Genomic DNA, 14492 nt, shown 5'->3' with positions numbered 1-14492 from the left:
AGAAAAAAGAAAAAGAGAGAGAAAACAGTGTTACAGAGTCCAGCTTTCACTGTCACGGTGAGCAAAGTTAAAGTAAATGGCTCAGCTACCACATGCAGGACCAAACTCTTTGTACCAGACACCCAGCCTGGTTCCTCACACAGGAACCACAGCAGATACCATACTCGTGGGCTTACAAAGAGCATGGAGATCTCACTCCCCAAATACTTGGTTCTTGATGACCTGTGCACAATGAGAGAATAAAGGCACAGAGCTGCTAAGAGACCAAACAACAAGATAAACGGTAGCAGCAGTGTTGGTTAGATGAGCCAGTCGTCCTGAAGAGCAGTGTCCAGCTTCCACTCTTGAGCCGGGTGTTGGGGGCGTGCGTGGAAGGACACCCTGTTCTCAGACCCCAGGCATGAGCAGAAGTCCCAGTAGCTCTCTCGGCATCAGTGAACTTGATACAGAACTACACTTCTGTCGGATACCAGGGGTACCTGAAGGGCAGGGAAGGTGTCCTCCAGTTTGACTTTGAGGGGAAGCTCAGGACATCAGTCACTGTGTGTGACAGCACCGATAAGCAGGAAGGAAAGTGGGAAAGGCCAGCAACAAAGGAGCCACTGAGACACAAAGCTGCAGAGGGGGATCAAGTTTCCCTTTTGCTGCAGGGGGGAGAGCAGGTGTTTACTAATTATGCAGAAGAGGAAAAGGGTTCCTCTCTTTCCTCTTGGTGCTGTAATTAATAGGGGGAAGTCCTTTGCCCCAAATATCCCTCAAACAGGGAACAGCTCCGTGTCTCTTCTGGGCTGTCTCTGTCCTCAGGCAGAAGTTCTGGCTGTTCTGTGGTACCCTCCTGCCCAGGGTGCCTGAGCTACACCCCTAACTCCCTCTCGCACCAAGCACTGTGGCTGTGCTCTTTTCGTGGACTCACCTTTCAGCCACAAAGAGTGGGTCAGGGAAGCCAAAATAGGTGGGAGGAATTCAACCCCTCGTTTTGAAAATGGGTTTAAAGATGCTATAGGAATGCAAAATATAAGTTATTCTTTATTCTTCAGTGACTTTGATTGAATGGCTGAAAAAGGAAGCAGGCTGCAGGCCATGTTTATGTGTTCTTGGCATTTCTTACTGCTCTGAGCACAGATACAGTCTAGGATAAAAACAATGCCTTATACGTGACAAAAAAAACTCCGCCGCAGGGATGAAGAGACTCACCATTTTATTGAAGTGGTACTTGCAGTAGCCGCAATATTTGACATTATCGACTTCTAGGACTTCCTCTTCACATAAGAGGCCAGCCATCTGGGCACTGAAATGCAAGCAATTAGGAGGAGGATAAAGCAAATTGTACAACTAGACCACATATCCTATCAAATATGCAAAGAATAGTTTGGGATACCCAGGCAGGGTCTTGAAGCTTCCTGTTCTGCTTGGCAAATGGTATGCAAGGAGGGGGAAAAAGGTTCCAACTCTTTTTAATTCATATTAAGATCTTCAAAATTGTCAGTACTTTTCTAGCGAATTGTCTTGCAATTTTTGTTTTTGTTAAGGGAGGCCTGGGAGACCAGTAACAATCCCAACGGAAGACCTATCATGAGCAAGGAATCCATGTAAAGCCGGGAATCTCCCTGTTCTACTGATAGGGAATGTTGTTTTCAGGCTGCGAGGGTACATGAGGATATCAGCCCTCCAAATCACATCATCTAGATGATACTCTTGCATGTGCTCTGCTGGAGAAGGAACATTCCTGGGTTGTGACTCATCTCTCCTCTTCTTGGATTCCACAGAGTCTTAGGGAAATCCCCAGCCCTGGTTCTCAGCAGGGAAGGCTCACTGGTGAAACCTCAGCCTTCCTGGGGAAGTTCCCCTCACAAACTGAGCAAGGATGAGATACCCCGGCACAAAATAAACCCAGGGCGATGAGCCCGACTCCCGTTTGGTGTGCCCTCAAAGTCATAGCAGCAAAACCAGTATCCAGGGCTATTCCTGGGTTGATGCTCTGGGGAACTCACCAGGTGACATGGAAAGCTTGCCGGCAGCCATGCCGGTTACAGGCCATGCACGCTCCAGAGGCTGCTTTGCTCTCCCTGCCCTGCTCTTCACAGATGTAGCAGGTCTGCAAAATATAAAAAAAGAGAAATGGTGCTCACGCCAAGAGGCAGACAAAGTGTCTACTTCACTCTCGCTGTTCACCAGGAGGCAAAGCCTTCAAGAACTCATAACTCTGTGTCCAGCAACCTCCCTCCTACGACAACAGCTCTGGGTTATTTCTCAGTGGCACACATAAAACTCACGCATCTTCTTTTTCTCCCCAAATAACAACCATGTCAGATCAAAATGTGGAGTAACCAACATGCAGCTGCAAGGAGGAGATTGCTCAAGTTGCAGGGAGTTGGGGAAGAGAGAACTGAAGGACCAAAAAGTTACGTGCAAGAACAGGGATTTACTTTCTTAGTTATTTTTAAAGGAATTTGAGTACCTGGAAATTAATATAAATTGGACAGGAGATGTTGGTAGAATAAGATGACCTCAAAAACACCAAGGCGGGCAGGAGGAGAGATGGATGGAGGAGGATGGCCTTACCTTGTTGAAGCGGTCGTGGGGCACATACTGCAGGACAATTGGCTCCATGGTGAGCACGTTGGCAAACTGCACCTCTGGGATGTACAACGCACAGACGACATGGGCCCACCCTGGGGATGCAAATAAGGCAGAGAGCGGAGGTTCACATGGGGCAACCCAGAAGAGTCTTAAACTCAGACAGGGCTGCAGACAGGCACGTGAGGGAGAGAAGGAAGAGAGTTGTAGGAAAGGAGCCAACTTAAGTTAGATGTTAGATTTGAAATTCTGCTTGTTGTAACTTGGTTAGGAATCAAATCCTTTGTGGGTGAAAGACAGACTGATACCACCTCCAGATTAAATAAGAGAGCAAAGATTTCTTTTGGGAAAAGAAACGTACAACGCTCATCATGCTTAAAAGCAACCCCTCAGGACTTGAGAGACCCGGAGTTGAAGACTTAACCAAACCCAGGAAAAGCATCCAAGCAGTAAATGATGCTGATGGGACAGGTTTGACGTGTAGTCAAAACAAAGCTCCCTTTATTGGCTGTTATCAACGGCTCAAGGCGGCTCTTTTTCAGCAAGCCAAGTCAGATTAAAATCTAAATCCACCAAGACACTTCCCAAATCAGATGTGTGAGTCGAAATTCCAGCTGCTCAGGACAGAATTGAGAAAGCTTGAAGGTCAAGAGCCTTTGGGGGCTGATCCACACCAGTATGGCTACTGCACTGGAAGGATTTAGCTAGAATTAGGATGGATTCACCTGGGCAGGCAGAACCAAACTCCATGATGACAGAATCATACAGCACTATATAATTCTGTACAGGGACGTGGTTGTAACACTTCTTGTGCCTGTCTACACAGACCTGACCAAACCGTGTAATAACATGCTTGGAAGAAGATGCTATTATAAAACAATCCCCCAACAGGATATTTGTGCTATTGCACTGAGGCTCTTGGCACTTATAGCCAGTTCTAGCAGATGCTTCTCCAAAATATCCTGGACTTAGGGCTTCTTCTCTAAATATGGGCTCTATCAGAATAAAGACCTCCTTGCCTAACTTAAGTCTTTGTGTATTAAGGTAAACAGCAGGTAGGTACGGAAGCCTTTCTGAAAAACAAGATTTTGAGAAAAATTAATTTTGATCTATACAGCCAGTAGCATCAATAGCTGCGAGCCCTGACAACTGTCATCAGGCTCCACAGTACTTCACAGCACCAGAGGCTGTGAAGCATCAACAACGAGCAGATAAGTCCTGCAGAGAAAAACATCTTTACTGCATCCTGGTCCCTGCTCTCGAGTAGGGAGTCGAGTCTGAGGCTCTGGTAAAGTGGGCATCACCCTGCTGCTCTATGAGCATGCAGCAAAGAACTCAAAAAAACTTACGTTTCTGTAAACAATGGCAGATCATGTACCAATTCCTGCGAGGTTAAACTCAAGAAAGTGCACATTTCAGGGGCTGTGCTTTGATGCCAGCCACAGGTCAGGCAGGTTTCCCCCCTCACCCAGGGAAAGGTCTTCTCGCCATGGAGGTGAAGTTGTGGCAGAAAAAGGCAGTGTTTTCATTCCTCTGGAGCCTCCAGCCTTCCCTTCCTGGTGACATGGGCTCAGAAAGGAATGATTTTGTGCCAGGGACACCTGATGAGTCCCTGGAGGCTCTGAACGACATACCCGGCTCCGCGCAGAGGTACTCACCTCCGTTGTCGGTCCGTTTCAGGGCTCCATCTTTGTGGGGACACAGTTCACATCTCTTGAAATTAAGCAGAAACAACAAGTTTTAGTCTAACTCCCAGGGGCGTGGGGCCAGAAAAGAGATGATTCATTTACAACATGGTTATGAGAGATGGGGCTGCTTTCAAAGAGAGGAAGTGGAAGAAGGGCTGAGAGCGGTTTGGATGCAAAAAGATACCCTGACACAGCTCGATATCGTCCTGTCTGACGTGGACATATTTAAAGCCTCAGCCCGAGAGCCACGGGGCTACAAGTGAACCTTGACTTTCACGGGGCTTTTTTTTTTTTTAAAAAAAAAAAAAAGCTTTAGTCTTTGCGGTTGGGGAGTAAAACTGAAAACCATGACTCAGAGAGCAGAAGGCAAATAAAAAGAAGCCATTATCTATCTTTGCCTCTTTCCTTCCTTCCTTCTCTATTTCTCTTGCGATATTTTTTCCAGTCTCATGAGAGGCGGGTGAGGCTGTCGTGGCATTTTCGCTGGCGGGGCGTGGGGGGCCATGACAGGCCCGGCCCCAATGGCTGGGACTGGCGGGTGGGCACCCTGTTTCCCCCCAAACCCAGCCTCGGGGGGTGGCTGAGGTGTGATGGAGAGGGTGTGAGGGGAACATCGACACCGGAGAGTCCCTGCCACCTGCGGGGGTGGAGGAAGCTCCCACTGTGCTGCCATGACGGGTGGGAGGCCGCAGGGCTGGTGCCATGATGGGCTGTGAGGCAATGGCTCCTCTCCGTGCCCAGTCACCAACGGCTGCTTTTGGGGAATGCTGTGAGGAAGAGACACACTGTCTCCTCCATCGTGGGCCAGCAGCCATGGGCTGGTTGGAGATGAGCCCCTTCCCCTCAGGAGATGCCCCTCACACCAGGCCCATGGGGCATGGAGGCCTCCAAGGCCAGTGGCGGCCACCAAAGCATCTCCCTCATGGCCATGGTGGGGACAGGCCTCATGACCCCACCATGCACAGACGGCGAGGGGGAGGCAAATGGATGGAGAAGGTCCAACCAGGCAAGATGGCGAGAGCCACAGAAACCCAGTGCCATGGCCCTCGGCGCCATTCCTTGCCTCATGGCGGAGGGCGAGGCCTTGCACTCATTTTCCCCACCTCACTAATTTCAGCCCTGCCCAGCCGACATTGGGCTTCGCATCAGCCCATCGATACGAGAGGGCTCTCCCCCGGCCATAACGCTCTTCTGAAGCATCAACAGGAGCTGGGGTGGTTTCGGGGCGCATTGCCACGCATGGGGGAACACGCTGCCGGCCCTGAGGGCTCCTCCCAGGCTGAGCCGCCCAAAAACGGTCACTGTCTTCTCATGGCATCACTCAGGGAAAATGACTACGTGCTTTTTGTCTTGTTTGACTTTTTAAAAAGGCCTGAAAACCTGCAAGGTGCAACCCTTTTCCTTTCCCAGTGGAAAGGTCTGATTTGTTAAAACAAAACAAAACCAAACCCCCAACCTCCCACCCCTCGTTTTTTTTCTGTGAAAAAATGTGCTTCACATGTCAGAAAGTTTTGAAATGAGGTGCCTGGTGTCAAAGCGAGATGCCAGGCTGTGCCAGAGTCCCTTGGCCCTGGTGAGTGTAATGGGGCAGGTGCTCCACGCCACAAAAAACCAACGTATTGAGCGACAACTGGCCACGAGCAAAAGCCTCTGCCACCAACTACTCCCCAAGGACCTTCCACAGAGGTGGCTTTCCTCAAGCAAGTCAGGATTTCCTCTGCTGGAGTTTTACCTCCCGGACAGAGGGACATAATAAATAGGATTGCAATGAATGGGCAGCAGGGAGGCTCAGCCCCATCCTCCAACAATTTTCTGGGAGTCAAGTGTGCGGGGCTCTCAAACAGGCACCTTTGGCAAGCACGAAATCCCAGTGATAACGTCTAAATAAGAGATGAGGGGACATAGACCGGCACTGTCCTCAGCAGCCCGTCTTTGCTGAATTGTTTTCCCTGCAATTTAGTTTGAACCAGGGATGGGTGAAGACAGGAGGGGTTTCTCGCTGCTCCTGGTTAGGTCTGGGCTGCCAGAATGCTGGAGAGCTGCTCTCACAATTACTATGGAAAGCCCGGCAGAGCCAAGACAGAAAAAGAACTGGGTTAACTGAGACACTGTAATAAGAAATTTGCACTTGAAAAGGCCCCTCCGCTCTCCCCTCCACCCCTCAGATCAAAGCGGCTCTCCCACCATGCGATTAGCAAAGCTCTGATTGTAACAAGAGGGGTTAACAGCTCCATCGGCCCCACACAAGACTTTTAATAGCCCTGCCTCGAAATGACAGCTAAAGCCTTCACATGATCCCTCACATGAGTGCCCTCTGGCCATTGCAGCTCACCGGGCTTCCTAGACAATTTGATTACAAAGTGGATGGGCTTTCAGTTGCTTACTGTAAGCACAATAGCGTCCACAGCATCCTTTAGGGACCTGAGCATCTGAGGAGGGGTTATGAGCAGGGATTAGCGGTACCTCTTCCTTTTATTCAACCTGCAGAGGCCAAGGCGGTCTCCGGGGTTTTTTATTTCAACTCTGGGAAAAGAGCAGGGCTCGGTTGATTTAAACCAGGTTGTGATGGGCAAGGTTAGAGCTCCTGACCCCCCCTGGGGCTTCTAACTCTGGGATCTACCACCAAGTTAGGGCTCTAGAGCTCTCCTTCCAAAGCTGAAGAGGGGATGGAGTCCATCACTCCTTTCAAAGGAGAGATACGGAAATCAGGAGAGCTGTGTTTTAAAAAACTCACTAAGGAGTGCCATGTTCTCCGTGCCTCCATATCTTATGTTCAAAGCAAAAGTATCAATATTTAGCCAAGAAGTATGTTTGTTATGGACAAAGCTTGTAAACTGCTTTAAGATTCCTCTATGAAGGCAGATGTGGGAAGAAAAACATTGTTGTTTTTCAAAGGAGTTTACCACACAGTCATTATGAAAGAAATATGAGTATCAATTCACCCTGCTGCTGTTGTCAGTGTATTTAGCACAGAAATAGCAGCATCTCTCGCTCAGGATCCTGGAGGCAGTGTCTGCAGGCTGGTAATGCCCCTTTTACAGCTGGAGAAAGCCAGGCACGGAGCTGCACTGAAAGAGCCATAGCCTCCAGCCCCACTGGACCACGAAGCCCAAATTCAAAGTGTTTTACTCACAGAGCCACGCATAGATCTCCTAAGACCTGACTCATTTCCCTTACTCTGATCGTGCTGTTCTCTACATCAAAGAACTAGATTCTTTTCAACTATTTATCCATCTGCGTGTCTGTTGCTATGACTGCTGGTGTTTAACTGAAAAGGTGAGGGATTTAGATAGGAAATCATCCCCGGCTCTGCTTAGGAAGGAAGATTATCACTGTTCAGTTATTATCGTAGCAGGGCTGAATGCCACGGGGCTGAACGGCATGACTGAAGCCCACCATGCATTGTCTAACAGATTTCACCCAGGGTGAGTTAAATAAGGAGCCACCTGCGGGGGTATTGTTTCCTTGATACCTTGGCAGTGGTTTGAAGCGTGTGACGTGCAAGGGAAAAGTTACACTCCTCGCACGAGGAGCGCAGGTGAGGAGGACTTGTGTGTACACGCATTGCCACAGCTTATGCTGAATTGTAGCTAAGGCTGAAGAGCCTGCTCTCTGCCTGCATGGTTGGGAGAGCAGGGGGGAAGGAGGCCCATGAAATCCAAATTCCTTTCTTTGCTATGAAACTATCTGCAGGATGTAAAACCCCTCAAAGACACATTTGATCTTCTTTACTGCAGCGCACATAAAAGCAGCGTCTTACAATGGGAAGAGAGCTCAGGTCTGAAAGTCTGGTCTTGTTTACACTCCCAATGAGGAACGAGTTAATGCAGTGTAGAGAGCGTGGTAGAGATACCTAATTCCCCCATTCGCTGCTCTCTGCCAAGTTCTTCGCCCATCTGTGAGGCAGATTAAACTTCTGTACAGAAGAGCCTGGCTGAGAGGGAGCACGCAATGTGCTCAGGCCCCCACGGATCCGCAGCTCCAGAGGTCACCTACACCCGCCTGCCAAGGTGTGTACTTTAGAAAAGACTCAGCTAAACCAGCTAACGAGCTGAGCGAGGCCTTCTGTACTTAAGAAAAGCCGGAGTTTAATTTAAATCCATCTTTAGGAGAGCGAAGCGGGGAAGCTATCCTGGATTTACTGCCCGGCAAGAGCAGCATCCGTGGCACAACTAAAGATGTTAAAGATCTACACCCCGGCGCCTCGGCAGTTGGTTGGTGCAGCCGGATCTGATAAGGGCTCGCATGGGAAGTTATTGCAGCGTAGCTGGTGTGCTATAAACCCACAGCCTGCTTTACTGCACAAATAGCTTTGCCACATAGACGGCCCGACGAAGCAGCCCTGGCCTGATTGTTTCCACTCTCCTGCCTCACCGGGAAATGCCAGAATTAATTAAGAACATTTGTAAAGTGTTCTATACTGCTAAATTGCTACTTAAGACAGAAACTAAACCCTGATCCAGCTTCCCATCATTTTCTCTGCCGTTTTACAAACTCAGAAAATTTTATGCGGGAGACTGTTGCTGCGAGATACGAACGCCAATCTGTCCTGCCAGTCAGTATGAGAACTCTGACAGCAGAGCAATCATCTCAGGTGATGCCAACCTCCCTCCACTCCAAAACTTCCTGAGGAGCTGAATAGAAAGAACAGCAGGGAAACCACCTTTTAGAAGAACACCATTTATTTTTTTAGAAGGTTGAGGTCTCCAACTCAAAAATTTTGCCATTGATAACTTGCTTAAAAAGCATCTCTGGCAGCGTCTTCATCAAAATGGCTAAGAGCACCCTATAGAATTGTTTGATACAGTTATTCCCATTGGATAAACAGGATTTAGCAGGTTACAGGTGGAGCTGGGATTACAGTCACAGTAGCACTGAAATGCCAGGCTCTGTCACTTTTGCCAGGGGACCACACTGCTCCCAGCAGAGACATGAAGGGCATGGAAGGAACCTATTTAAACCTATTTAGTGTAAGTACAAGAGCGCTCCGTACTCACCACCCTGGCGGCTCGCTCTTGAGATTCGCATTTCCGACAGAACCAGGGTCCGGTAGGAACCTGGACAATTCCATAGCAAGCTGGAAGAAAAGCAAAGGGAGTTCATTAGACCATCTTTAAATCGACTGTTTAATTTCTCAGGTGTAGATACAAGTTTTCCAGGGCTGTTACCAGTCAGAGATGGGTGACAAAACCAAAAGTTATATCTACACCGCATTATATTCCCCTTTCTAGTTTCCATACCCAGACGGCCTTTTGCAAGAGGTCCAGTGTTATACATTTGTTCAAGTTTTCAAATAAGCTCATGCCCAGTATGAAAAATTCCCATGAAAATCCGGCCCAAGTGGGAATCGAGAGCTTCATAAACCGTGCCTAATTCTGGTCCAGCGAACACAAAGGGAGCAATTTCTTACCCCTTAACTTTCCAAGCATCACCAGTGATCTAAACATAAAACGATGAAAAGGATGGCTACGAAGCACCTTAACCATGATTAGGACCGAGATAACTTCTCAGCATCATGAAGGAAATCATCCCAGTGATAATTCAGACAGACACCGAGAGAAACTCCCCTGTATCCGCACACCCTCAGGTGTGTAGGTCACATCCAGCAGCAGACATTTGCAGCACGTTTCCAAGATCACCGAATCCAGGCTTTTTAGGACTTCTCCCGGGAACAGGTTCCGTGTTAATACAACTCTCCAGCTGGTAACCCAGCAAATCCATGCATCCCTCCTTTTGCTTTCTACATCACTAGTGGTGCTCTAAGGGTCTCCCCCCTGCAAGCTGCAGCTCCCACTCCTTTAAAATTAGCTCCCTTCTCTGACGGGGCAATGTTGCTTGAAGACTGTTCACCTTCTCCCTCTCACTGTCCAAGGATGTTTTGAGTCCCAAAGGAAGAGTTTCTGACCCTAAGAGGGCTCTTAGGAGGTGGGTTTTAAGCAACAGAGGCTGGTAAAGCCAGCGGTAAGGAGTAAGACTGTGCATCTCAGGCAAGGGTATAGGAGTCTCCCAGGAAAGAACAAATTATATCTTCCTTATTCCACCTTCAAATACAAACGGGCGGTTGGAATGGAATCCCAGTCACTCGAGACATTTGAAACTAGGTTGGACAAAGCATTTGAAAATATCCTGCTGGAAGCAATCCTGTGATGTTCCCAGGGGGACGGACCAGCCACGACCCGCAATAGGTTCTCTCCATCTCTCTAATGTCTGTTATTCCACATCAGCCAGGAAGAGGAACGCAATTGTAGAGTTAAACCCAAAGCGCTGGCTGCAAGATGAGCCCAGGCTCATACACATAAGAAAATAGAAACTACATGAAAGCACTGACAGAGGAGCCTGCCTTGGGTCCATCTTTAGCAGTGGGCTTAGGGCCAAAAGCAAGCACTCAGCTGGAGCAGCGCGAGCTTCTGTGCCCGCTGCTTCAAAAAAAAGGGAAGAAAACAAGGAAGAAAATGCAGAACGACGCAGAACATAAGTAAGGCAGAGTTGAAAATACAATTTGTGAGTGTTCTTAACTATCTTATCAGAGACTTCACTTCCAGTCAGGTGGTTTTGTTAACTTTTTTAATTTATTTTTTTTTACTGGAAAGACAAGATTTCTAACCACTGTCACAGAAACGGATATGGATATTTTTAAGAATCGGCCCTAATGGGAGCTATCATATAAGTTAAAAAAAATGCCAGGTTCTTCATTGAACCGTACAATCATTTCAGAAGGTAACTTTGGTTTTGCGGGTATTCAAGCTGCACAAAGAGATACCAAACCCAGTGTGTGATTGCACGGAATGAGACGAGATGACCCAGATGATCCCCTACCGTGGTTTGTTTCTATTTAAGAAATAAAAGCCTACCCAAACACCCCACCACTGCTGGGCTGGTGAGCAGGCGTTAAAAAGAGGCTCGAAGAACATCCACTACACGCTGCTACGCTCCTTAGGAATTATTAGATCCTGAAGGACTCTTCCAAGACCTAAAGAGACAGTTGTGCTTCCCAAACACACAAGTGATGCCCTCCGAGACTTCGAACGTGTTCTGACCCCACCAAAACAACGCCAAGCACCCGTTTCCCCGGACACATCCAGCCTCCCAGCCTCTGCGGGCCTAGGAACAGCCACCCTGGAAGAAGGAGAACATTGCACCTTCGAAACTGCTCTTGCGCCTTCGAAACAGCCCCTGCCAGTAGACGAAAGGGTTTCTCTCAATCTTGGGAGCGGGCACAAGGATGCCAATGTCCTTTCAGTCCCTCCAAAAAATAAAAAGCCATTCCCTAGCACGTGGTTTGATAAATAACGGGAAGAATGGAAGACTTAACACACCAGCAAAACCAGAAAGAAGCGTCCTTCCAGAGAGACCCTCGTCCTGCCGGGTCACTCTGGCACCCCGGGGAGGCTGCCCGATGACAGGAGACACCCCAGCATCGCCTCCGAGCGCGGAGAAATCCCCTGCCAGCTTCGCTTCCTCATTTTAACTCCCTTTCAGTCACCTGGTTGCGAGCGACTTCTTACTGACGCCGTGAGCCACCACGGCTACAACCGACCGTACGAGAAGCAAAAAGAAACCCCAACCCAGAGACCCAGAGACCTGCGCCTGACACCTCTGGCACAGGGACAGAGCGGGATACCCCGGGAGCGAGCATCAGGACACGGAGGGAGCGACGAGGGAGGAAGAGGCTGGAGATGCGCTGGGAGATGGAGAGGATAATAATAGATGGGAAAACAGACGTGCCAGATGAGACCAGAAACCTTCCTGGTACTCACAACACACCAGCCCAGGATAACCACCGTGCCTTTCGGCTGGATTTGAACGAAAGCAAATACGTATTATTATTTTTTTTTTTTTTAATTTTTGTTGTTGTTCGAGGACCCGAGGACAAACTTTCCAGCCCCATACCGTGTGTTCGGGGCGTGCTCCAAGTCATTTAAAATGCAAATAGCCCGTCTCTCCGGGGGGGGGGAGAAGGGCTGCCCTCCCCCCTGCCCTTGGAGGAGGCAGCTCCGGGCCCCGCGGCCCCCCCTCCTCCCCCGGGGGGTTACCCGGGGCCATGTGCGGCCGCGGCCCGACCCGCCGGCACCGGAGACCCCCGGGGGCGGCCGCAGAGCTCCCCCGCCCGCCGCTGCCCTCCTCCCGGCCCGGGGCTCGGCAGCCCGCCCTCCCCGGGCAACCGAGAGCGGGGGGGGGGGGACACGACACGACGACGACGACCCGGCTCCTCCGCCCCGGGCGACCCCCCCTTTATCCCCCGCGGAAGGAAGCAGTCCCTGCCGGCTCCCGGTAACGAGCACCCCCGGAGCCCCGGGAGGTGGGTGCCCCCCACCCCCTCCGGGGAGGGAGGGAGGGGGGGGGAAGCTCAGCTGATAGCCAACTCCGCTCCCTTCCTCGCCTCCGCCACACCGAGCTCCCCCCCCCCCCCCCTCCATTCCCCGGCTCCTCCGCCGAGCCAGGCCAGCGGCGACACCGTTATTTTGAACAATAGGGCTAAAACAAAGCTCCCCCCCCAACACACACCCCGCCGCCGCCCCCGCGCACCACCCCCCCCCCCCCACGGTCTCCCCGGGGCTCCCGGCGGGGATGGGGTGGGGGGGGTGGGGAGGAGGAAGAAGAGGAGGAGGAGGAGGAGGAGGAAGAGGCGGCGGCGCCCCCGGCCCCGCGGTGCCCCGGTGGTGGCGGCGGCGGCGGCGGGGCCGGTGCTTACCTTGGTGCACCGCCACATTGCAGCCGTGCCCGTCGCAATACACCAGCGGGTTCTCCGCCCAGCCCCGCTCATCAGAACAGACACAGCAGCCTCCCACCATCTCCTTCATACTTCCATGAGGGTTTCCTTTCCCCCCCCCCCCCCCTCCCCTCCCCACCCCCCCCACCCCCCCGCCTCCCTCTACGCACACACTCCTCCCTCCTCCTCCTCCTCCTCCTCTTCTCCTCCTCCTCCTCCTCTTCCCCCTCCCCTTTCACACGGCCGCCCCGCCACGGGAGCGGGGTGCCCGCGGGAAGGGATGCGGGGTGGGGTGGGGGGGGGAACCTGGGGACGACGCGCCCCCGCCCCACGCTCGCCCCGCACACGCAGGGACACACGGACACGGGGACGGACACACAGAGCCCCCCCCCTTCTCCCCCCCCCGCATACAATCATGGCTGCGCCGCCCGGTAAAATTTGAGGTTCAGGGATTGCAGGCTGGCTGGGTCGGGTGCGTTTCTGAGCGTGTGAGATTAATTCTTTTTTTTTTTTTTCTTTCTTTCTTTTTTTTTTTTTCTTTTTTTTTAACCCCTTTCCAGCCGCTTGACGCTGCTTCTTTCTTTAGGTTTTTGTCCCGTCCTTCCCCCCCCCCCCTCCCCCCCCCCCACCTCACCCCTTCCCCTTTCCTCCTCCTTCTCCCCAGCAAACCGAGCAGGAATCCCAGTGTGCACCCGTGTGTGCAAACCGCTGGATGCGTGCCCGAGCCAGTCAACATGGATCGCTCCGGAGGGATGAGCCGGGACCCTTCCGCAAATCCTATTATCTCTGCAATTCCTGCCGGATCGGGGCTCCGCGAGCGCCACCGCCTGTCCCCGCTCTCCCGGGCTCCTGCCGGAGGAGCCTTTAACCCGTTGGCACCTGTTTTGTTATCTTTGCGTGGAAGGAGGTTTATGGCTAGCAAGGAAGAGCGTCAGAAATCAGCTGGAAAACAGCAAAAAGACATAATCCGAGATTCTGGGTGAGCAGCGCTGGCTGGGATTCCACCTGCAGGTCACATAAGTCCGCACAGTATCGTGAGCCCCGTGGTCTGTCAGGAGAGGCAGCCCTTGCCTTGGCTGCACCATCCAGAACAGACAAGGAGAAATGAGGAAACCCAAGCACAGAGCACAAAAATAATTAAATCTTATGAAAGAGGCCGAGGAGGAACCTAAAGAGGCCGAGAAGGAACCCAAAGAGGCCTAGGAGGAACCCAATAATTCATGTTAATGTGTTCCTACGGCTCCAGCTGCACCTGGAACCACCCAACACGGAGCAGCTCCGAGGAAACAGAGCCCAGGTCTCGGGATCTCTCCTGTGGGTCCTGACCCAGCCACCACACTGTCCCCATGAAAAAAAAGGAAGTGCCCGATGCCAGACTGGGCAAAGAAACAGTAGAAAATGTAACAGTGAACAAACTTTTGCCTGCATTGATAAAGAAAAAAAATACCCTCTTAAGTTGCTATTCTGTCTAGTTCTGTTACAGTTTATAGTCGGGTTTTTGTGGGGCTGGTGGAGGG

General features: G+C 51.1%; 1 protein-coding gene across 1 annotated transcript in view; it reads right to left on the bottom strand.

Annotated features, from left to right (window-relative positions):
- Window positions 1-13066, bottom strand: part of MLLT6 (MLLT6, PHD finger containing) — a 42417-nt gene extending 29351 nt beyond the window's left edge. The window contains exons 1-6 of the mRNA XM_074162775.1: window positions 12958-13066; window positions 9263-9342; window positions 4236-4290; window positions 2563-2672; window positions 1992-2095; window positions 1195-1288 (exon numbers count right to left, since the gene is read on the bottom strand). Coding sequence (XP_074018876.1) covers window positions 1195-1288; window positions 1992-2095; window positions 2563-2672; window positions 4236-4290; window positions 9263-9342; window positions 12958-13066 — 552 coding nt within the window. The remainder of the gene's footprint in view (window positions 1-1194; window positions 1289-1991; window positions 2096-2562; window positions 2673-4235; window positions 4291-9262; window positions 9343-12957) is intronic.
- Window positions 13067-14492: the final 1426 nt, after the last annotated feature.

Source organism: Numenius arquata, chromosome 23, assembly GCF_964106895.1.
Source record: "Numenius arquata chromosome 23, bNumArq3.hap1.1, whole genome shotgun sequence".
Taxonomy (NCBI): domain Eukaryota; kingdom Metazoa; phylum Chordata; class Aves; order Charadriiformes; family Scolopacidae; genus Numenius; species Numenius arquata.
The sequence above is the reverse complement of the archived record's forward strand: the minus strand, read 5'-3'. Positions and strand labels throughout refer to the sequence as shown.